This window comes from Baudoinia panamericana (assembly GCF_000338955.1).
Source record: "Baudoinia panamericana UAMH 10762 unplaced genomic scaffold BAUCOscaffold_5, whole genome shotgun sequence".
In the NCBI taxonomy this organism is placed as follows: Eukaryota; Fungi; Ascomycota; class Dothideomycetes; order Mycosphaerellales; family Teratosphaeriaceae; genus Baudoinia; species Baudoinia panamericana.
In genome coordinates, this window is record NW_006911261.1 from 19,946 (window position 1) to 42,284 (window position 22,339).

Here is a 22,339-nt window from a genome sequence, read left to right on the forward strand (position 1 = left end):
AGTAGTGCCTCGCCCACCATGGAAGCACTTCTTGACCAAGCCCGCACAATCTGGGAAGGCGAGATCGTATGCCCTTTTCCTCTGCCCCCACACCTTCTCCCCACACCAACTGACGACCTCCAGGACTTCCACGGCCAACGCCTCGCCGAATACCTCAACTACGGCCTGCTCTCCCTCTTCGGCTTCATCGCCTTCCTCGTCGGCTTCATAGCACAAGACATCTACCAAACATTGTACATTGGTCTCGGCGGCACGGCGTTGACGTTCCTGATTGTCGTACCGCCATGGCCATTCTTCAATCGGCATCCGTTGGCTTGGCTGCCGCCGAGGACGGGAAGGGGGACGGACTATGGCGAGATTGTTGTGGATGGGAAGAAAGTGGGTTAGTGGGCTTAGGGAAAGTGTCAAAGGTGCAAAGCGAGGAGTTGGTGCGTATGGAGGCATGCGACTTTCCGGAACAGTATTTGAAGCTTTTAAGAATCTGATGTTCGTGTCGAGCTATGGCTACTCTGAGAGCAACGAACTACACGGGGTTGTGGTGTCTTGTGCAGCTGTGCCAGCAGCTTCATTCGTTGCCGCCTGTTTCAACGCCTTAACGCTCATATGCCTCCACCGATGCATGCGGCTTCCGCTGCCAATTCAGACGCCAGAGCTGAAGGGAAACTCCATCACCGCGTCCACCGAAGCACGGCGCACGGCAGCCTCAGTACTGGCGTCTTTGGAAACCTGGCGCAACACGGCTTCATGGTAACGCGTACGTCGCGCATGTTCGCCCATACGGCTGAACTACCGACCGTACTTCTGGAACTCCCAATCGCGATTATCGAGCGGGCAGACTTGGCGGGTCTTGAGCCAGCGCGAGATGCAGTGGAAGTGGAAGGCGTGCTGTTATCCTTCCATTAGCGAGAGAGCGTTCGAATATGATCGGAGGAGGGAGGCTTACGTTGCAGATGCCCCACGCGACGGTGCATTCCTCGGATGTGGCGGAGGCTTGGTTGGCCTGGCAGTCGATGCACAGATCCATGATGTGGTTGCGACAGATGGCGCAGTTGTCGACGACGATGTCCCAAGCCCATAGAGCGACGGCGTTCCACTACAACATCACATATTAGCTCTCTTGACATTCCAAGCAGCGCATCGCGTGGTAGTGTAGCGTACCTTCTTGACTTCGAACCTCTTTTTGCCATCCACTTCACCGCCCGCACTTGCACTGGCCTTACTGCTCTTCGTCTTCGGCACTGACGCCGCGGCATCGGTCATCTCCACGTCCGCCATAATAAGTCGTCGTGGTAATGTAGACCAATAGTAGCCTGTTGGCTGAAGATGGTTGGTACTTCAAAGTAGCGTAAGAACGACAAAGGGTGTTATGACCCGGTCGTGTGACGCCTTATCCTTTGCGCGGTGTTATACTGGGGTTGTTGATATCGTCGGGTGAGGGAAGGCACGCTCCTTAGGCCGCAAGGTGGAGGTATGGACCTCTGTCCCGAAGCGATGCTGAGCGGCGGTGGAGACAGGGTGTGGGGTGTAACCGTGAACTCTAGCAAGCTGGCGATCTTCTCAGTGATCGTGACACACAATAGCCTGCGGTCGCCGATCCGCAAGCTGCTGTACTGTTTGAGCGCACGTGTCGAGAATGTTCGCCTTCTACCTTGAGAGCCTTGCGTTAGTCAATAGCCCAGCCTTATCGATAGTGGCTGATGACCCACGGCTGAACCCGCCCCGCCACTGAAAGCAGCCAAGACGAGAGTGCGCTCTGCTCAGCCGATCGCATCATCCTCATGACCTCCCAGTCACTCGCCATACACCACACAGTTTCTGCCAGCACCTCAGGTACTGCGTCTCGCTCATACTACAACACCAATACACCAGTCACTACGCAAATGTCGACCTTCAGCATCACGTCACAACCCAACTTCCCACGAACGCTACGAATACCTTGGTCGCTTTACCCGTCCTCTCCCAGATAGCAAGCACCCTCGTGTAGCGCTGTATTCACGCCGTATTGGTGTGCGAAGCAGCGGATCAGGAAGTCTACAAACTCCATTCACTTCAGCTCGCCGGACATGGCAGCCACGGCCAACGACCAGCCGCTTCCGAGTGCGGATGGCAGTCTGAGCAAGAGCGACTTGACGGCCATCAAAGCTTCGCAACATGGAGAGAAGCGAGCGAAACCGCAGTCGCGTACTCGTAAGCCTAAGCCATCCAGTCATCAACCATCGGACGGCACCGTCTCAGACTCCGTGACCAACCCTCTTACGTCCGCGGGCGCAAAGAAGCCGGCGCAACAAGGACAAAGCGTAGCCAACCCTACAGCGCCCAAACCGAACGGTTACATGGGCAGGGCGAACGGGCAGAAGACACGGCCTGTGTCACTTGGGGGTCCCTTACTGCCCGCGACGCCGGCCAAAGAGCAAGCGTATGCCGGACCTACATTCCATGCTTCGCCTGCCGCATCCGCGCTGCCGATACCCAAGTTCTTCTCGAGGTCAGTGCCCGGCGATGCGAACCCTTTCGCGGCGCGCATGGCGGGAGAGGAGAAGACGCCCGAGCAGCAGTCCTCGCCTGAGCCAGACGTGGTCGAGCCGGAGGCGCTGCGTGAGACACAGCAATCACCGCTCGATCTCTTCTTCAAAGCCGACAAGGAGGAGAGGAGTCGAAGCAGCAGCGGCATGCTGTCGCCGGAGATGGCACAGAGGAAGCCTGCTCCTGCGACCGAACCGCGCAATCCATTCCAACAGCACCAGTCAGGCAAGAGCGTCTTTCTGCAAGAGCTCGATGGGAACAACGAACCGATGCCGAGTCCAAGGACGGTACCAAACGGCGCACGTCCGGATACGCTCGAGCGCGCACACTCGTCACCAGGTCTGCGGCCGCAGTCGGCGGGCGACCAAGACGATCGACAGACGTACACCCAGTCCCTCAAAGATCTTCTCTTCAACAACGTCAACAAGCCTCCAACCACATCTACTAATACTACGCCGCCACAAGTGTCACATGAACGCGCCTACTCTGCCGCTCAAGCGACGCAAACACCATCTCCCTACCACCGCTCATCCTCCGGCCCAACCACACCAGCACCCGTGCCCTCGTCCGCGGGCCAACCGAACCACTACGCCCTGCACTACGGTAACCGCAACCTTTCACCACTCTTCAAAGCCGCACGCGGGCCCGATACTCCCACCCGACCATCCACCTTGCGCCAGGAGCTGCCGAACGGAGACAATATCTCTTCCGCCTTCCCGCGTCCTCCACCTCCGTCGCAATCCAACGATCCTGCAGACCCCAACACCTTCCCACGCGATTACCTCAATCAACAAATCCGCGACTACAGACCCGCTTCTCTGCCGCAACTCCCTTTCACCAATGGCTCCAGGCCGGGCGCTTCTGGTAATGCTTCGACTTCTGAATCCACTGCTGCAAACGGCGCTATGCTTCCTTCTAATGCTTCTCCACGCGCAGGCGCCACTGGCGGCTCTTCATCACGAGATATACGCAGTATGGAGGATGATCTCCGCCGGATGTTGAAGCTTAATGTTCTGGGTTGATTTGTCGGCTTTGTTTCGACATTCGTTTGGGTTTCGGCCGGGTTCGGTCTGCTTTCCAATGATGGCATGGCATGGCATGGCGAGGCGCTGGCGGAGTTTTACCTAGGCCCTCAGCAGACCTGTGACTCAGTCGCAAAGGATGAATCGCAGCGCGATGTAGCTACGAAGGGTGTTTGTGCTTATGCCTGCTTTCGCAGGCAGTCTCTTGTGAAGAGGGTGTGTGGAGGGAGCGTAACGATTGGCAATGATTTGCCACGACCGTCGGGGGATGCGGAGGATGGTGAAAGGGATTGCATGGTGGATAGATGACCAACTCTCGTCGCTCTCTCGACCGCTGTCAGATCACACACTACATGTGACCACTTTGAATGTCTACGACGCCAAGTTCGAGACGCCATCATCTTCGCTGCGTATCAGTCGAGCCTTCTTGTTCGTTTCCGCCACGTACGAGGTGGTGACTAGCTAGGTTCGAAATTAGGTTAGGCTCTCTAGTGCGGTTTTCCAGATCAAGGCGAGGCGTAAGGTCATTGTTAGCTTCAGTGCTGGTTACAGTGTCAAAGAGGAGGATGGAATGCATGATACTCAGTATTGTCAGCATCAACCTTTATCATGGCTCAAGAATTCATGAGTAAAAAGTGCGAGATAGTTGACCCGTTGAGTTGACAGTCTCTATACCCAACGGAGCTCGTTACCGAGAGCGAAATACATTACCAAGCATACCATACCAGCTTACTGCACCTTCTTCACCCGCTCCTCGGTCCCATAACTCCTATCATCGCTGCCCTCCACCTCAACAACCATCCTCTCCATCTCGCTCGTCTGCCTCTTCCACTCCTCCGCACTCATCTTCTTCTCCTTCTCGAACAACTCCTCGTTCGGCCGGCGATAACTGCCGCCCAACCGATCCCACAGCGTCGTGAACTGCCCGTAGTTGTAGTTGAAGTACAAATGGTGCATCGTATGACACGCGGCACCGTTGATGATGGGCGAGTTGGCCACGTACTCCCCGTCGTGGATCATGACGGTCCAGATCTGGATGAAGGTGAAGAGGGCGATGTAGGCGAATTTCTGCAAGGGGAAGATGAAGGGGAAGAGGTGGTAGGGCACGCTTTGCGCGTAGCCGTCGAGCGGGTGGAAGGCGTGGGAGGCGTAGGGGGTGGGCATGATCCACTTGTGGTGGGGTTTGTGGAGGTGCTTGTAGAGGAGCTTGCTGTGCAGGGCGCGATGGATCCAGTAGATGCCGCAGTCGGTGAAGAGGAGGAAGAGCGGGAACTGGAGGAGGTTGTACCAGCCGCCGAAGAGCTGGAAGGCGGGGTGGGTGAAGGGGGCGGAGGCGACGGAGTCGTACATGTAGCTGTGCCCGCGGACTTCGGCGAGGAAGAAGGGGACGGTGAGGAGGGCCATGATGGGGACGCTGCGGCAGGTTTGTTGGATTTCGAGGGAGATTTGGTTCTTGAGGTATTTGGGGTGGTGGATGGTGTTCTTGTCGAAGACGAAGAGGTAGGAGAGGGTGGCGAAGAAGAAGTAGATGGTTATCCCAAAGAACCTGACATCAATCAACATTAGCAAATTGCAGGTTGAATGATGGTGCAGTATAGGAATGTGTCTCACCAGGTCAGCGCATAGAGCGAAATGGTCTGCCGCCAGATATTACTCCGATCCCACGAACTCATATACGCGTACTCGCTCGGCTGGATGCTGAAGTACTGGCTGGCAGGCTGCCATTGCCATCCCGAAGGTGCAAAGCTACTGTCTGCGCCTGACGCAGCTGCCGCGCCGTATGTCGTCGCATTCACATCGTAGTTCTTCCACGATGCCGCAATGGTCGACACCGGGTGGAAAGATGATACTGCCGGAGCTAGTGGTAGTAGGCTGGCGTATATGCGGTCGAAGACGTATGTGTCGCAGAGCTCGAGGACGACGTCCATGGCGGTGGGCCTGAGGACGAATCCGGTGCCGGGGTCACAATGTCTCGTCTTGACTCGACCCTTATGTCCTTGTTATGTCCTCGTTCTCGTTCTCCTTTTCGTTCAGACGTGGTGTAGTACAGTCAAGAAATTAAGCGAGGGACATTCATGTACAGTCAGAGTCAGCACAGCATAGCCATTAATTGCAACATCGGCAAGGACGGGCATCATCCGTCGCCGCCGTCAAAAACCGTACGATTCGAGCTTCGCCCTCCGAATTTACAGTGGGGCAAGCTGTTGAGAGCTTCGAGGGTTCAAGGGTCCGGCTGCATGAAGTGAAGGTTAAATGGCGAAATGCCATTCGCTCAACTTCCCGGCCAATCTCCTCGCTTGACCTTATGCATCCACGGCTGACAAAGCGTCTTCCGTCGGTGATATGGCGGATATCCATGTGACCTTTCAATGTAGCTGACTCGTAACGCTCCGCTGCACAGAGGACCAGCTCGAGGATGAGTTAAAACCTTCCTCGACTGCGATAAACTTTTGATGGCAGAGGCGCTTGAGGATTGAGGTCGTTCATAGAGCACCGCCTACCAACGTAACTATCCACATAGCCACTCTAACATGCAATCCGACCCTCCTCTCCGTCTTCGCATAGTCATCCCTGGTGACCGGCGTAGCATACTCCTGCAACCACTTCTCCTCCTCACCAAGCCTCCTCTGCAGGTCGGCATTGCTCGTCACGACCAAAGTGTTGGCCTCCAGATCAAGCGAGTAACTACGCTTCGTATAGTTCGAGCTGCCCACAAGACTGATGCTGGGATACTGCTGTCCTGGCAGTGTGATCCAAATCCCCTTGGCGTGGTAGGTCCAGCCACCAGGCGTGTTGACGGTGCCCTTCCGCCACTCTTTAAGCACAATCTGTTGGCTTAGACCGGCACGGGCGACAGCATCCAAGAAGCGTCGCGAGAGGAGTGTATAGGCGGCTGGTAACATCCCACTCACGCCCTTGCTGCCGTAGAAGCCGTTCGCCCATGGGGAGGCAGCCACGACGGTGGCAGATGAAGGCTGAGACTCGAGTAGTAGCTGACGCACGTCGGGTGTCATGTTGAAATAGCCGGCTGTGAAGGTCCACCGGGAGCCTGCCAGTTCAGGCGTGCCGAGCTTCCGCAAGATGCCAGTTAGAGCTGGAAGCTCGGTCGAGGTGTCTGGTTTCAGCAATGGTGTAAGCTGTAGCAGCGGATAGACATGGGTGTCGCTTGCTTTCTCCATGGTTGACAAGCGCGGTGAAGGCTTGGTGAACGGCGCCAGCAGCTTGGTTGCAGACGCAATGTAGCCCTTCGGATCCTCGAGCGGTGCAGGGCCAACGTTCTTGCTCGGCCATTCGATCACAAACCCACTGGCTTCCAGGTCAGACGGTAGGACGCGGTAGCTCATATCCGCGACCGCACGGTAGACATTGTAGAAAAAGTCGGTCACCCGCGCAGCCTTGAACACATGGTACCTGTCCTGCCTGTTTGTGAAGTAGTCATTCGAGAGATTGGCACCAGACATGATGATCTCGTCATCGACGCCGTACAGCTTCATGTGCTGCAAACCCCAACCTTCGTTGATGCGTTTGGGCAGCACTGCCTTCCGCACACCGGTCAGATTGGGTGTGTGGTACAGACGCACGTCGACGCGCTCGGCTCCGAAGTCGCGGACGAGTGAAGCAAGTAAGCTGGCGCATGACGGATCGGGTGCCTCGCGGGTACCTCGCAAGTAGTCCGTCAATATTGAGACTTGGAGTTGTGCGTTGGCCTTCAAAGCGGAGCGTATGGTATCGATCTGATTATCGTCAACAGCTGGTCAGTTCATTGCAAAAGCAAGGGGGGCTTACAAGCTCATCTTCTGCCTTGCCAACGTACAGCGTGGACAGAAAGATCCTCCGCTGGGCCGTAGCGATTTTCGCCTTGAGCGTCTCATAAAACTCGGTTGGAGAGCGGATGATCTCGATATCGTCCGCTGACACATCGAACCGAGGGGTCAGCTTGTCGAGCTCGCTCGTGATGCTCGCCAGTGGCGACGCTGGAGACTGTGCTGGCCCTGGCGCAGTTGTGGTACTACCACTGGAAAGCCTTCTCGAAGGCCAGCCATGGCTAGTCGGTCTTGCTAATTGACGACGGAGTGCTGAGTGGCATACACGCGTCGCTGCGCGTCTGACTATCATCGAGGTATCATGTCGATGTGTGTGGAAAAGTGTGGCTGTTGTCAAGGGGCGTTGACAGCCCGTCAAGCGATCCGGCAACTTCCGAACTCCGCTCACTGCTCGAATGGTCCCAAGTCAAGCACATTGACTTCGGATTCCATACTCCAGCAAACTGTTTAAGAACCATGTCGACAATTCTACGTACGCTCCGCAACTTGCGGAGCATCGGTCTCAAGGTAAGCTGCGTCGAGAAATGCTTCAAGCCTAGGCTAACAACGGGTAGGAATATGCCCATCAAATGCAGGTACGAGCAGGAACAATGAATCCCGAGGCAGAGCTATTCGGCTGATTGTAATGCGTTGCGGATAGTATATGGGTGTGTAGAGGGACTCTGCACGAGGTGAAGAAATTGAGAGGCTAAAGAGCTCTAGGCGACACCAAACGAGGCGCCCTAATCGGCACGGATTTGTACGGCAATAAGTACTACGAGAACAACGAGGAGGAGCTACCACGTGAGTATGCAATGGAGGGTGTGTAGAAGCAGCCCCTGATGGCTCATTGTAGTCCGGACAAGATGGGTTGACTACCACGACAAGGAGTTTGATCCGTAAGTCGCGACTTGCAGTATAGCGAAGTCTAACGGCATGCTAACGAAGAGTAGATCTCAAATAGAGCCCGGCTGGTCAGTGAAGGCTAGCCTTCGCATGCTGCGCCCACGCTGACGTACTAAGGCACGCCTGGATGTCTTACCTGGTCGACAAGCCACCCACCGAGGACAAGATCCTGCAACGGCAGGTCCGGGTCTGGGAGCCCAAGGAGCATCGACCCGTCATGTCAGCTACGAGAAGTGCTTACAAGCCGTACAGCACGTATGTGACTTGGCAGTCAAATAAGTCTCGTATCGAACACTGATTTTCTGGCAGGACGAAGAACAAGTACTCGCCGTGGCAGCCTCATGCGATCGCGAGATAGTCGGGTACAACACTGACTCATACTGAGTCGTAGCGAGGTACCCTCGAATAACAACATGGGAAATGCACGGGGTGGAGGAGTCAATGGGCGTTCGGGCGATCAGAGTGTGGCGCTGAAGTCTGCATGTTGTATCATCAACCCTTGGTCTACAGGCATGGAATAGTACACCGCGCAAGAATCTTCGAGCACAAGCATCCCCTTCGCAGTGTCTTGGTTGCAACTAGTGGATCTCTGTGGGAAGAGTCATACATTCTACCTTCCCAATCGAGCGTAAAGCTTCGGCTTGTGGCTTGGAGGCCGTTCGTCATGTACACCGCAATGATCGGGTAGCGTTACAGTCATTCCATATGTCAAAATTCCTCATTGGTCTGATCCCAGCCTATCTTGAGAAGTTGTTCGCTACGCGCGTGTGAAAATGAATGGCAGAAGTTTGAGACCGGCGCACATGTAACGTTCGTTGCTGTTGCTGTGGCAGGGTGTCATTGACTCCACGCGGAAAGTGGCGTGGCGGGCATTGACAGCTTCAAGTTCGGTGGATGCACCTATCGATTCTTTCGCAGCATTACTTCCTGTCGACATTAAAGCTTGTAACATATTGACTGGACTGCGGTGACTCGTCCGCTCCCTACAATCGAAAACTTCGTCAGCCTAGCGTCATTCTGGTGACCGTGCCATCGCAGCGCAACCTTGATATACATCCACATTGGTCTGCGATGTTTCCATAATTCACCCCATCGGACAATGTTCGCCCATTGCAAGCGCGGCGTATGGGATCTTGACGATTTCACCAGCTGCTTTGAACGAGACTACCTACAAACACTTCTACCACTTATAGCATGTGGACTGTCACTGGTATTCCTACTTGTTCAAATTGCCCGCTCGGCCATCCGCGCGCGCAGGAAAAGCGGCTATACTGTTCTTAAGGACCACCTTCACAATGGAGTACGATCGTCGGAGCAGCAGGAGGAAGACAATGGTGACGAGGATGAGGACGTGCAAGATGCGGATTTGACGCTTCAGTCGACGCGCAGCCAGGCCAGAGTGTCGGTGGTGGAGGTGGACAAGCCAAGAGGTGAGGTCGTGATTGCCGCGATAGAAGAACTGGCCGTCATTGCGGAAGTTGGCATTCATATTGCGGCTTTGATGTTGCACACCGAGGGCCGGAAAGGCAGGGTGGCGCAAATCGCTGGTTTCGCAACCTGGGCATATATTGCCGTACTGACAAGTTCACGGCTACTGTTCAGCACATCATCACGGCTATCCTTTCCGCACCTGTGGTACCATACTTCTTTCTTATACGGATTCCAATGGCTCTGTACAGTGCTTCTCTTTCGCTCGGAGATCATCCATCCGTGGACCCGGTTGACACAAGCCCTCACCATCGCAGACTTTGCACTTGTCACACTTCTCACGCTGATCGCTTTGACTTCTCGCAAGGGCAACAAAGCAGTAGAGTTGGAACATGAGGGTGATCTAGAGCCGTCGCGCGAGCCGCTGGCAAGCCTGCTTTCCTTGGTTACGTTCTCATGGGTCGACCCGATCGTCTGGCAAGGCTACCGCAAGACGACCGAGATGACCGACGTCTGGAACCTGATGGCTAAAGACAAGGCTGCTGCCATCCTCGCTGATTATCGGCAAGTCAAGAAAACATGGTCCTTGGCCTACCACCTTCTCCATTACTTCAGACACGGCCTCCTTGTTCAAGCCGCATGGGCCGTGATTAGAGGACTGATCACCTTTGCACCGACCATTCTCCTCAAAGTGATCCTGCAGTACGTTGAGGACCCCGCATCGACTCCGCGTAACGCGGCTTGGTTTTACGTGATATTGCTGTTCGTCTCCGGCGTGGTCGAGGCCTTGGCAAGCGGTCAGTCGCTCTGGATAGGCCGGAAGATCTGTATCAGAATCAAAGCCATCATCATCGGCGAGATCTACGCCAAAGCACTGCGCCGCAAGGCTGCCGCCGGCTCGGACAAGGTTCTCGGCCAAGACAAGAAGAAGGATGAAGGCGAGCCGAAGCAGGGACTGTTGAAAAAGGCCATGTCGTTTGGTCGGAAGAAGAAGGCCGAAACAACGAAGCCGAATGACGACAACGCTCAGAAAGCACCGGCGGACGACGCTCAGGTTACATCTGGGGCGATCATCAACCTCATGGCAGTGGACTCGTTCAAGATCGCCGAAATTAGCGCGTACCTGCACTTCCTGTGGGCCGAAACACCGGTGCAGTTCGTGCTCGCCATCCTACTCCTCTACCTCTTCCTTGGACTCAGTAGTATTGTTGGCATAGGCATGATGGCGCTCTTACTGCCGGTCAACATGGTGATAGCCAAGCAGTTCTCCACTGTGCAGAAGCAAATCTTGGCCGCCACAGACGCTCGGATTCATACCACCAATGAGGTGTTGCAGAACATCCGCATCATCAAATACTTCGCATGGGAACAGCGCTTCCTTGCAACTGTCGATGAGAAGCGGGTCGTTGAGCTACGACATCTTCGCAACCGCTACATCGTATGGGCGATAGCTGCCACAATCTGGTCCGGCGCACCCATCATCATCACATTCCTTACTTTCCTCGTCTACACTCTCGTGGAGAAAAAGGATCTGGTGCCATCCATTGCCTTCACCGCGCTATCGCTGTTTAGTCTCCTGCGCATACCGTTGGATCAGTTGGCCGATATGGTAGCCCACGTGCAGGAGTCGAAAGTCTCAGTGGATCGCGTGGAGGAGTATTTGAATGAGGCAGAGACGGATAAGTACAAGCAGCTCGAAGCTGACGAGAAGGACGAGGAGGGCCAGCCCTTAATCGGCTTCGATCGTGCGACATTCAGCTGGGGCGGAAAGGATGCCGATGACTTCAAGATGATTGATCTGGATATGCAATTCAAAGTCGGGCAGCTGAACGTGGTTATTGGGCCTACTGGAAGCGGCAAGACGTCACTCTTAATGGCGTTGCTGGGCGAAATGACCATCCTGGACGGATCTGTCTACCTACCCGGCGGTCGCAGTAGAGAGGACTTGAAGCCGGATCCGGAGACTGGGCTTGTCGAGTGTGTCGCCTACTGCGCTCAACAAGCTTGGCTCGTCAATGGCACGATCAAGGACAACATTGTCTTCGCTAGCAAATGGGACGCTCGACGGTACAAGGACGTCATTATTGCATGCTCGTTACAGCGTGACCTAGAAATCCTGGATGCCGGTGACCAGACACTGGTGGGCGAGAAGGGTGTTACATTGTCCGGAGGGCAGAAGCAGCGCATAAGCTTGGCTCGTGCGCTTTACTGCAATGCTCGGCACGTACTCATGGATGACGTGCTGAGCGCTGTGGATTCGCATACAGCGAAGTGGATCTTTGACAAAGCGCTCATGGGCCCGCTAATGTACAATCGCACGTGCATCCTGGTCACGCACAATGCGACGTTGTGCTTGCCGTACGCGGACTTTGCTGTTGTGCTAGACAACGGCCGAGTGGCTGCGCAAGGACCGCCGACGGAAGTCATCTCGTCCGGCGCAGTGGCCGAGGACATGTCGAAATTCGAGTCAAAATCGGTGTCACGCAGTCAGTCAACGTTGCCTTCGAGAGTGCCTTCTGGCATTGGTGGTGAACAGCCTTTGAGCAGCGAGACTGGTAACGGGCATCTCAAGCCACCACGTCGCGAATCTACAAGCCTTGAGAACGGTGATCCGCTTACGCAGATCGTTTCCAAAGATATTCCGGGCATGAATAAGGTGGTGGAGGCTGAGTCCCAAGACGAGAAGAAAGCCGAAGGTGCCGTCAAGCTCCAGATCATCGTGTCGTACCTTCGTAATATGGGCGGCTGGATGTACTGGACCGTTGCAGCTTTGTGCTTTGCCGCACAGCAGGTCTCGCAAGTGGCGACAAATGTCTGGATCCGCAATTGGGCGAATGCATACACACGCCGCGAGGCTATCACGGTGATGGACAGTCACGGGAACTCGCCGATCACTCACGTTCAGAGCAGCCTTGGTGGATCAACGAACTGCTTGAGGACTGGTTCTTGTATATGGGGCATCCCACTTTGGTCGCAGCCAAGGACTGGACTTTCTGTCTCCGTCGCAGGTTCTGAGGTTGACGTCGGCTACTATCTCGGTGTTTACGCAGTCCTCGGCATCGCGTACATGGCTATTACGCTGACTCGCGAAGGCGTGCTTTTCGGAGGCTCGCTCACAGCTTCGAAACGCATCCACCGTAACCTTATGGAAGCGGTAACGCATGCGCGGTTCCGCTTCTTCGACACGACACCTCTCGGACAAATCATGAACCGCTTCTCGAAGGATATTGAAGCTATCGATCAAGAAGTAGCGCCCGTTGCTGTGGGTGTCGTACACTGTCTTGCGTCCATCATCACGATTGTCGTGCTCATCTCGGTTATTACTCCGGCCTTCTTGATCGCAGGTGTCTTCATTACAATCCTATACTTCCTAATCGGAGCCTTCTACATCAATTCTTCACGGGACTTGAAGCGGCTAGAGTCCGTTCAGCGAAGTCCTCTCTACCAGCAATTCGGCGAGACGCTTACCGGCATGACTACCATCCGAGCCTACGGCGACGAACGTCGCTTCATCCGCGAGAATCTGCAACGTATCAACACTCATTCCCGCCCCTTCATCTACCTTTGGGCCGCAAACCGCTGGCTTGCGTTTCGTGTTGATGTGGTCGGTGCGCTCGTTGCGTTCTTCACCGGCGTCTTCGTGGTGCTGTCGGTCGGCAGAGTGGACGCCGGTGCTGCGGGTCTCGCAATGACATACGCCGTCACCTTCACGGAGAATGTGTTGTGGTTTGTGCGTTTGTATGCGAGCAACGAGCAGAATATGAACGCTGTAGAGCGTATCAAGGAGTATCTGGATGTGGATCAGGAAGCGCCGCCTATTATTCCGGACAACAGGCCTGAGGCTAATTGGCCTAGCAAAGGATCAGTGGAGTTCATCGGCTACAGCACCCGTTATCGGAAAGACTTCGACTTCGTGCTCAAGCATATCACGTTCAAGATCTTACCGGGCGAGAAGGTGGGCGTTGTGGGAAGGACAGGAGCGGGCAAGAGCTCGCTCGCTTTGGCCTTGTTCCGGGCGCTGGAGGCGGAGGAGGGCAAGATCTTGATAGATGATGTCGACATTGGTCTCATCGGACTCCAAGATCTGCGCGAGAATGTGGTAATGGTACCCCAAGACCCTACCTTGTTCACCGGAACCATTCGCAGCAACCTGGACCCGTTCGGCCTTTTCACTGACGAAGACATCTATACTTCGCTCCGCGGTGTCCAGCTCATTGGCGCTCCGTCCGTGACAACTTCAGCCGCACCGTCAAGACCGCAGACACCTGCCCCTAACACGCCAACAAAGCAGCATTCTTCACCAGCGGAGAACTCGAACCCAACAGACTCCGCAGCATTCGAGAACAAGAACATCTTCCGTAATCTGAATACCACAGTCGCTGAATCGGGCAGCAATCTCTCGCAAGGTCAACGTCAGCTACTCTGCCTGGCGCGAGCGATGCTCAAGGCGCCGAAGGTATTGTTGATGGACGAAGCGACGGCGTCGATTGATTACGCCACGGACGCCAAAATTCAAGAGACGATTCGTGAGATCAAGAATACAACACTCACCATCGCTCATCGGCTGCAAACGATCATCGATTACGACAAGGTCCTTGTGCTGGACAAGGGCGAAGTAGTGGAATTTGGCGATCCGTATGAGCTTGTCAACAATGAGCGCGGTATCTTCCATGGGATGTGCGAGATGAGCGGCGATCTAGAACTGTTGTTGCGGGAGGCGAAGAAAGCGCATGATGCGAGGAAGCTGGTTGACGATAGCTGAGTGTGTCAAAGAGTTTGGGGTAGATGGCATTTGGTTGTTACCTGCTGAGCGTTCATCACATCCGCAAGGCGTTCCTACAACGGGAGGGAAGCGCTTGGTCATTGAATTCACTTGTATGCAACTGTACAGACATCTGCAAAATACGAGACCGCACGCTTACTTCGTGTCTCTCTGCTGCTGCTGCTGCTGCTGCCGCTGCATCCTCTCGGTAGCAGCTTTGTCGAGGTAGTCCTCTTCGTATCGTCGCCAGACTTCGGCGTCCCGTGCGATCGTCTTCTCTCGTCGAACTAGCCGTTCATGAGCACGGAGACGCTTGTCGGCTTCGATCATGGACCCGATTGTCATTCCGCTCATTTGAAGGAAGACCTGATGGTGACATGTATAAGTCAGTCGATTCCGCAAGCAAAGCTCGACGGCGTACCTTGAACTGGAAAGTCAACGAACGATATATCGGGCTGAAGGCGAAGCCCAGGCCTGCTGCTGCGGCGCTGAGAATGCCCCACTGCACAACTACAGGTTAGTGAATACTGAACCTAAGACCGAACAGGTGGCAAGCGGGATCATGAGCAGTCCTCCGCAACGGATGAATACGAATGACGCGGTTGCAATGGGTCCACCGTCTTGAGGACGGTGTGACGCCGGTATAGAGGGAAGATGCAGGCGTACCTTTGCTGCTCCGACACCGGCTCCTCGAGCAGCTACCCAAGCAGCCGTATTGAGCTCCTCGTCATGCACAAGACTGCCATGCTTGCGCACCATCACCTCAGATATTAGGATTTACCCGTCAGCATTCCCACACACAGCATGTACACGTGAGCAGAGTGAGAAATGGTGGCGTCAGCGAAGGCGAACGGCTGTGCCTGCCTAATCCGCTTGCATGCCTTAGGCGCCGATCTGCATAGTGCATGGTCCCTGCATTCGCCCCGCGATCTGCCTGCTCCATCGAGCCTCGGACGAACTTTTCCAGGTGGTAGTCATCTTGCATTTTTGAAGGGCGTGTCTCGCCTCATTGAACTACTCTTGCATATCCATTTCATTGCAACCAGTTCAAGTCCAACAGCAACGCCGCAATCCATACCGCACTCTAGTATCTCCACAGTATGGCAACCAATGGCAGCTCTGCTGAACGGCCATCTGCCTTCCGGTCACAGTCCAATCGTGCAGTCAATGGCAACGATACTGCACCTCAAGTAGCAAAAAAGTCTTCATCCAGCATGACAGCCAACGACCCCCAATCCTCTTTCGCCGTCAAGGCAGGCCTAGCACAAATGCTCAAGGGCGGCGTGATCATGGACGTAGTCAACGCAGAGCAAGCCCGCATAGCCGAAGAAGCCGGTGCCTGCGCCGTCATGGCACTGGAGCGAGTACCTGCGGACATCAGAGCCCAAGGCGGCGTGGCGCGGATGAGCGACCCAGCCATGGTACAGGACATCATGCGTGCGGTTACGATTCCGGTCATGGCCAAGGCGCGGATAGGACATTTTGTTGAGTGTCAGATTCTGCAGGCGATCGGTGTGGACTACATAGACGAGAGTGAGGTTTTGACGCCGGCGGATCCGGTTAATCACGTGGACAAGAACCAGTTCAATACACCGTTCGTGTGTGGGTGCAGAAACTTGGGAGAGGCGTTGCGAAGGATAAGCGAGGGCGCTGCTATGATCAGGACAAAGGGTGAGGCCGGCACGGGAGATGTTGTGGAGGCTGTGAGGCACATGGGGACGGTTAATGCCGAAATTGCGAAGGCGTCGTCAGCTTCAGATGCAGACCTTCGACAGATGGCACGACAGCTGGAGTGCGACTACGCCTTATTGAAGGAGACAGCACGGCTAAAGAGACTACCGGTTGTCAACTTCGCTGCAGGCGGGATTGCCACACCCGCAGATGCCGCGCTCATGATGCAAATGGGTTGTGATGGCGTCTTTGTGGGCTCGGGAATCTTCAAGAGCGGAGACGCAGCCAGGCGGGCGAAAGCAATTGTGCAGGCAACGACGCATTACAACGATCCGCAGGTGCTTGCCGATGTGAGCATGGGGCTCGGTGAAGCTATGGTAGGCATTAACGTGTCCGGTATGGGTGAAAACGACAAACTGGCGAAGAGAGGGTGGTGATCACGCCGGCAGAGTGGCGGTATTTGTATGCATAGCGAGAGGCGCTACAAATCCAGCAATGGCGTTGTTGTAGATGTGCGTCGTCATGTTTAACGTATGCTTGGCGCCAAATCTCGGTCATCGTGTTTTACTTTTGCTTCGCTCAGGCAAGCTGTCATTTTTGCCAACCTTCCCCCGTCGAACACGAGGCTGCCTATAGTCGTCTGCGCGATGCTACTCGGCCGAGTACGACCTGAACAATGGCATTCATAGGCTCGGCGCTTACTGCACAATCAATTGATCCGCCACCGTGCTGCCGGAATGCTATCGGCATCGTCCGGCATTGTCCGGCGGTCTAGCAAAGAGCGGATGAGAAACCAGGATCCGGCAACGAAGAAGCGACAAGAATGCATGCGGGAGCGGGAGCGTTATCCAGGCCATGAAAAAGTCTAGCCGCCTTGAAGAGAGAGGTTCTTTGCATGTTCGAACGCATTGCCTTGTTGCCCCGGGGTCCTCATCTTAGCTGCATGAGTCCTAATGGAGAGTCGCCGAACCCCTTCCTTCCATCTCCACCATGGCAGCTCCTAGACGGCAAACGAGTATGGGATGCGGTGGAATCTTGCAGACGCCTCGTCGCGTGCGTTTCATGTTGTTCCCCGAGTGACTTTCCCGCGTTCTTCATTACTAGGCAGTGTCTGCCTTTTCCTTGCCTTACTACTCCCAAGTCCAATCCCAGCCTCTTCTCTTTAGTCGCTGACTACTCGCCTCCTTCCAATTCTTGCTTCGTTCTATGGAGGACCGCAAGAGCGAAGCTACTTTCAATCGCGAGCCCGAGATTCACTGTTTGTTCGAGCATACAACACGGACATGGCAATACATAGTCGCGTGTCCGTCCACACATCGTGCGGTAATCATTGATCCGGTTCTGGACCATAACCCGAAGAAAGACGGCATCTCCACCGTAGCGGCAGACAACATTGTTAAGCTCGTCCAACACTACGGCTACATCATTGAGCGAATACTGGAGACGCATTCGCATGCTTCCGCCGCATCAGCTGTCTGGTACCTTCGAAGTCAGCTAAGAGACATGGGCCATGAGCCTCGGATCGCGATTGGACGGAGTACGGAAGGTATACGACGCCTCTTCCAGCGGAAGTATGGCATGTACGATCCCGGATTTACCGGTGCATTCGATGGTAGCTTCTCGGATGCAGATTCCTTTCGGATCGGCGAACTCACGATGCATTGCATGCAGTTGCCCGGCCATACGCCAGATCAAATCGGCTTCATGTGTGGGCGTAGCGTCTTCGCTGGCGGTGCGATCCCCAATATTGACGCAGCAGGTTCGAGACCGGAAGCTGTACCCTGCACGGAATCTGCTAAACAGCAGTATATCGCCTCGGCTGAAAGGTTGTTGAGTCTCCCTCTAGACTTTCGGATCTACAAGGGCCACGACGAGCTTGAGCTTCCCGTCGGATCACCTTCTGGCGAGCAGGACAACGTTGTGCTGACTCCGTTCGCGACTGTACAGCAGTATCGGGAGAGAGGTGTGAGAGGTGTGATGGGCGCCGCAGACGCGAATGTTGTTATGAGCGGCGTGCAGAGACCACGGGATCGAGGCCGAACCCTCTCCTTCAACATCAAGTCGGCTCGTAGGGCGGCGTACATTGCTCCCATAGCCGAGCTGAGCGTGGAATAGGTCAGTTGCGAAGGCATTGTTTGCAAGGCTCAATCGAAGAGCATCGGGACTAATGAGGCATTAGACGGGCGCAGCTTGCCAATAATATGCTTCAATGCTAGTTGCTGTGCTATTATCGGAGAGCTTAATGTAGCGCTATACAATGGACTGAACAGCTACAGCTGGGACATGTTCTGCGCATGGTATCAAAGCCGTGCTCAAGCTAACGGACGCGGTAAGTTCTGTAGAACAATATGTGGGCGCAATCATGTTTGCATAGCACTTGGGTCCCCTACATCACTTCCGAAGCATTGTTCATCGGATACACTATCATGGACTGTGTAGAGCGGTCCGTGAATAGCGTGGGGCTGGACACTGTCGTGGGAGTCGCGAGCCTGTTATACAGTTTTCCTGGGCGTACGGGCTAGTATAACAATCTACAAACTACAGTACCTGGATGCCGTGCTTCGAATAGTTCGAGCTAATGTGTAAATTGGCGGTGCTTGTACCAGGGAAGTCTTTGACACTGTCAACCTAGTCTGAAACTCGGGGCTCGGGGAATCATCCTTGGAGAGTCGCCGTTCTAACAACACGAATCGTTTATCATAGTCGACCACGAGAGTCAACATAGTAATAATTACATCGGAAGTGGTGCAGTCGATGCGCATCGAACGCAGCTTTCGTTCACAAGCATTGACGTGTCACGAGGAGCAGAGCACGTATCTGCACTAGGACGCCGACGACATTCCACAACCAAACTGAGTCGATGAAAGGCCGAAGCGTTGATTTTGGCACGCGGTCGACTCTATGGTAAATATGCCATCGCCAGTCAGTGACAGCTCAAGAACCCCGGAGTCGGGACGACCTAGTCTGTTGGCCTGCTTGGAATGCCGACAGAAGCACCTCAAGTGTGACGCGGTGACGCCACGATGCTCTCGATGCGTCGTTCGAGGTGAGTAAAGCGTTGTCAAGGTTCCACCGCCTATTGTTTGAGCATGGCTGACTTTCCTACCTATCAACATCCAGGGCTCGATTGCAGCTATACACCGAGCCGGCGGGGATGTGTGGGTCGCTCGAGGAAACGACCTTTGGGTGCAGACGTTCTGTCGCCACCACGTACAGGCACTACCGGATCACTCACTACCAGCGTCTCTCCAAACACCTTAGCATCGCAAAAAGACGTGCCTTCGCCGAGTCGGGGTCCGCAATTTCAAGGGCAAGCATCACATCCCAGACCCAATGTGGCTAACGGAGTGTCCGTCAACCCAGCAGCACCATATTCGCATAAGATGACTGTGAGAAGTGTAGCCGATGCACCACGACCTCCTCAGAGTGCTACATCAGCAGATCACACCGAAGCTCATCTGCTCAACCTGTATTACACGCACTTCCACCCGACACACCCGATCCTTCTACCGCGAGGTCACCATGGCTGGCATGCTTATCCCAACTACCTCCGTGTCGTAGTGCAGTTTGTCGGCAGTCATTGGGCCCCAAGTGCCCCATCCGCGCCGTTTCAAGCAACGGCAGCGCGTGAGCTCGAAGCCACTCCTACGGCTTCACCGCATACTGTACAAGCCTACTTGCTGCTCGCAATCGTGCTGCACGCGGGCAACGAGCTCCGCAATGCATCAAAGGCACTTGACAAAGCGATCGACCATGCTCTGATGCTTCGCATGTATGATGCTCAGTCCCCGACCTTGAGGTCCTCGGATCCGGTTGTAGAGGAGAGCCACCGACGCACTTGGTGGGAGCTCTGGATTACTGATGGGTATTGCGCGGCGCTCAACCGTCAACCTTCTTGGAGATCTGATGGCTGCATTATCAGTACACCACTTCCATGCGAGGAGCCTTCGTACTCACAAGGCATCATTCCGCTCGACGCCCCGACGCCTCAACAGTTCAGAGAGCGGCTCTTCGCGGACGACGACCAGCAGTATTCATCGTACTGCTACCGAATCGAAGCAATGCGTATCATCTCGCGTGTACTGCTTGTAGCCAGCTCGTGCGATGCGCATCCAGATGGAGTGCAAGCTGTCGATAATGCCATCGCCGGCTGGAGGCATCACCTATCCGACAACAAGGCCGGCATCCTCGATGAGCTGGGCGAGGTAGACCAGCTCATGTTTCAGGCCCACACTTTCATCCAATTTGCCAGCATCCTGCTGCACTTCCCACGAAGTGAGCTGCCCTTGACTTTCCCGAGCGCATCTGAAGTCGCATGCGCAAGGGAGATCGCACCAGTCACTCCTACGTCGACACAGCATGCCATCAAAGCGACGGCTGCTTCGAAAGAAATGTCGAACCTGGCAGCCCTGCCGGTTGAGCACTACTCACCTTTCTTCATATGCGGGCTCGTCTTCAGCTGCATGGTTCAGCTCTCCGCTTGCTACGCCCACTCAGGTAACTGCTTCGAGCAGCACCAGGACCGTGTAGCGCTCATGACAGGCGTGCTCAGATCGCTCGGACGCAGATGGGAGATCGCAAATTGCGCCCTTGCTCGTCTGCGGCCGGTGGCTAATGAGATATTCTACCCACGGGGCACTCAGAAAGACCCTGTCAATCCTGGAGCGCCGACGTCATCCGGTATGTCTGCCGATGATAGTGGGATTGACATGAGCATGGGTGCTCTACCGGCAGATCTGAATGATCTGAATTGGTTCGATCGTAAGTATTCTCCCAGGGCATAGCCATGAGCGGCTATGTGCCCATGCTGCGCTGACACCGACTCAGTCTTCGACGGCATGCAAAACCAACATTTCGACACTAATGAAGTCATGACCATGTGAGCATGTTGCTTGCCCTAGAACTCCAACTGCAAGTCGGACGCAGGGGATCGGCTTGGAACGGGCCAGATTCTTCTTCCATCCGACTCGCTGGCTGGCTTGGACACTTTCCAAGGCATGCCGTACGCTCAGGTAAGACGCGAAATTGAGTCGGTCACTTGGCGTCTGCTGACCGTGCTCGTGTTAGCAAGATGGCGATCGTAACAAGCACCTTGCCAATTCCCGAGACAAACAGCGCCAACGATGAGCCTATTCTGGCTTGCATATACGCTCCAGCAAACTATGTTTGAAGTGTTAGCGGCTATTAAGCGTCCGTTCGTTCAAGCAATGCTTACACTGCCAGCCACGAGAGCAATCAGGAAAGTCGAGCGCCGGTTCCTCGATCTGTTGCTGCGGGCAAGGATTGCCGGATCAATGACCAGATCTACCCAGGCCGCAGTAGCCATGGCGGTGCTAATCTCTGTCATCCTGAAAGCTCTCGCCGATGCAACCTGTGAGCCGGATGATGCTGCGAGTAGCCCGAGCGCGAAGTGTGGCCATGGCCCGATCTCACGCACCCCGTGTAAGTGCTGGATAGCTGCCGCACCGAAGATCATAGCTGTTTGTATGATATTGACCAGAAACTGCCACCATCTACGGGTGCCACTTTACAGAAGATGCACATCGTCAGTGTATGCCATGACTCAGACTCATCACCCTCGTGACGTACGCACCCTATAGGATTACCGATCTGCCCGGTGAAGATAGCACCCGCTATGAATGCGGCCAGACTGAGTCCAATGTTTGTAAGATTGAAAACACCGCTGTTGCCTGCAAGTCCGACCGCGAGCAAAACGGTGTTACCTTTGCAGATACGTCAATTGGGGACCGCAGCAATTCGTTGAATTCCCAAGATGTAGCCTACCTGTTTGATTGGATGCGAAGCCGTGAAAGTCGGGAAAGCATATGGCGTCCTGAATGCCAGTGCTGAACGTGAGAAGAAGCAGCTGCATTTCCACGAACATATCCGCTCGCAACGGTTCCGTCCAGTAACGTGTGGAATGCGGCAAACTTCGGGCGGCAGGCTCTGAATTGCGCTCTTCCGCAGATGCTTTGTTCCATGACTCCATTGCCGATGCCATAGTCCGATGGCGCGGAGTGCGTAAGACAGAGAGAAGAGAGAGTATATATGCAGAGAAACCCACTGGAAGATAAAGGTATCGCAGAGGCAAATCAGGGAAATGACCGCTTACACATTGCTCTACAGCGAAACACATGATCGCCTTAAGCCTTTCGTCTGGAGAAGAATTACGGCCTGCGCAGCGCTGCCCACTGGCCAATCACCATCCCAACATTGCAAACGCC

General features: G+C 54.8%; 12 protein-coding genes across 12 annotated transcripts; 7 read left to right on the forward strand and 5 right to left on the reverse strand.

Moving 5' to 3' along the window:
• Positions 1–18: 18 nt before the first annotated feature.
• BAUCODRAFT_68054 (uncharacterized protein) lies at positions 19–387 on the forward strand (the record flags this gene model as incomplete). The annotated part of the gene is made up of 2 exons (XM_007677209.1): positions 19–66; positions 124–387. 2 exons carry the CDS (start codon positions 19–21, stop codon positions 385–387), a joined length of 312 nt encoding a protein of 103 aa, XP_007675399.1.
• A 399-nt stretch (positions 388–786) lies between these two features.
• BAUCODRAFT_106019 (uncharacterized protein) lies at positions 787–1,642 on the reverse strand (the record flags this gene model as incomplete). The annotated part of the gene is made up of 3 exons (XM_007677345.1): positions 1,159–1,642; positions 944–1,093; positions 787–885 (listed from the first exon to the last, which is right to left on the reverse strand). Exons 1-3 carry the CDS (start codon positions 1,273–1,275, stop codon positions 787–789), a joined length of 366 nt encoding a protein of 121 aa, XP_007675535.1. The 5' UTR covers positions 1,276–1,642.
• A 216-nt stretch (positions 1,643–1,858) lies between these two features.
• BAUCODRAFT_431212 (uncharacterized protein) lies at positions 1,859–3,667 on the forward strand. The gene has a single exon (XM_007677346.1). It carries the CDS (start codon positions 2,064–2,066, stop codon positions 3,543–3,545), a length of 1,482 nt encoding a protein of 493 aa, XP_007675536.1. The 5' UTR covers positions 1,859–2,063; the 3' UTR covers positions 3,546–3,667.
• A 607-nt stretch (positions 3,668–4,274) lies between these two features.
• BAUCODRAFT_68200 (uncharacterized protein) lies at positions 4,275–5,473 on the reverse strand (the record flags this gene model as incomplete). Its single annotated transcript, XM_007677220.1, has 3 exons — positions 4,275–5,091; positions 5,157–5,350; positions 5,396–5,473. The coding sequence occupies 3 exons, from the start codon at positions 5,471–5,473 to the stop codon at positions 4,275–4,277; spliced, it is 1,089 nt and encodes a 362-aa protein (XP_007675410.1).
• A 555-nt stretch (positions 5,474–6,028) lies between these two features.
• On the reverse strand, positions 6,029–8,292 carry BAUCODRAFT_574670 (uncharacterized protein; the record flags this gene model as incomplete). Its single annotated transcript, XM_007677347.1, has 3 exons — positions 7,758–8,292; positions 7,332–7,560; positions 6,029–7,279 (listed from the first exon to the last, which is right to left on the reverse strand). The coding sequence occupies exons 1-3, from the start codon at positions 7,799–7,801 to the stop codon at positions 6,029–6,031; spliced, it is 1,524 nt and encodes a 507-aa protein (XP_007675537.1). The 5' UTR covers positions 7,802–8,292.
• Positions 8,293–8,370: 78 nt separating this feature from the next.
• BAUCODRAFT_32638 (uncharacterized protein) lies at positions 8,371–8,972 on the forward strand. The gene is made up of 2 exons (XM_007676963.1): positions 8,371–8,509; positions 8,564–8,972. Exons 1-2 carry the CDS (start codon positions 8,382–8,384, stop codon positions 8,610–8,612), a joined length of 177 nt encoding a protein of 58 aa, XP_007675153.1. The 5' UTR covers positions 8,371–8,381; the 3' UTR covers positions 8,613–8,972.
• A 113-nt stretch (positions 8,973–9,085) lies between these two features.
• On the forward strand, positions 9,086–14,444 carry BAUCODRAFT_106032 (uncharacterized protein; the record flags this gene model as incomplete). Its single annotated transcript, XM_007677348.1, has 2 exons — positions 9,086–12,261; positions 12,319–14,444. Exons 1-2 carry the CDS (start codon positions 9,354–9,356, stop codon positions 14,442–14,444), a joined length of 5,034 nt encoding a protein of 1,677 aa, XP_007675538.1. The 5' UTR covers positions 9,086–9,353.
• Positions 14,445–14,600: 156 nt separating this feature from the next.
• BAUCODRAFT_23319 (uncharacterized protein) lies at positions 14,601–15,203 on the reverse strand (the record flags this gene model as incomplete). Its single annotated transcript, XM_007676918.1, has 3 exons — positions 14,601–14,810; positions 14,866–14,946; positions 15,111–15,203. The coding sequence occupies 3 exons, from the start codon at positions 15,201–15,203 to the stop codon at positions 14,601–14,603; spliced, it is 384 nt and encodes a 127-aa protein (XP_007675108.1).
• Positions 15,204–15,285: 82 nt separating this feature from the next.
• Positions 15,286–16,937, forward strand: BAUCODRAFT_431278 (uncharacterized protein). Its single transcript, XM_007677349.1, has one exon. The coding sequence runs from the start codon at positions 15,545–15,547 to the stop codon at positions 16,550–16,552; it is 1,008 nt and encodes a 335-aa protein (XP_007675539.1). The 5' UTR covers positions 15,286–15,544; the 3' UTR covers positions 16,553–16,937.
• Positions 16,938–17,321: 384 nt separating this feature from the next.
• Positions 17,322–18,230, forward strand: BAUCODRAFT_147096 (uncharacterized protein; the record flags this gene model as incomplete). Its single annotated transcript, XM_007677350.1, has 1 exon — positions 17,322–18,230. One exon carries the CDS (start codon positions 17,322–17,324, stop codon positions 18,228–18,230), a length of 909 nt encoding a protein of 302 aa, XP_007675540.1.
• Positions 18,231–19,046: 816 nt separating this feature from the next.
• On the forward strand, positions 19,047–20,740 carry BAUCODRAFT_42445 (uncharacterized protein; the record flags this gene model as incomplete). Its single annotated transcript, XM_007677144.1, has 2 exons — positions 19,047–19,161; positions 19,236–20,740. Coding segments are annotated over 2 exons (1,620 nt in total), but the record flags the coding sequence as incomplete, so codon positions are not given.
• A 48-nt stretch (positions 20,741–20,788) lies between these two features.
• On the reverse strand, positions 20,789–22,213 carry BAUCODRAFT_32643 (uncharacterized protein). Its single transcript, XM_007676964.1, has 4 exons — positions 21,900–22,213; positions 21,709–21,838; positions 21,331–21,640; positions 20,789–21,275 (listed from the first exon to the last, which is right to left on the reverse strand). The coding sequence occupies exons 1-4, from the start codon at positions 22,102–22,104 to the stop codon at positions 21,150–21,152; spliced, it is 771 nt and encodes a 256-aa protein (XP_007675154.1). The 5' UTR covers positions 22,105–22,213; the 3' UTR covers positions 20,789–21,149.
• Between the last annotated feature and the right edge of the window lie 126 nt (positions 22,214–22,339).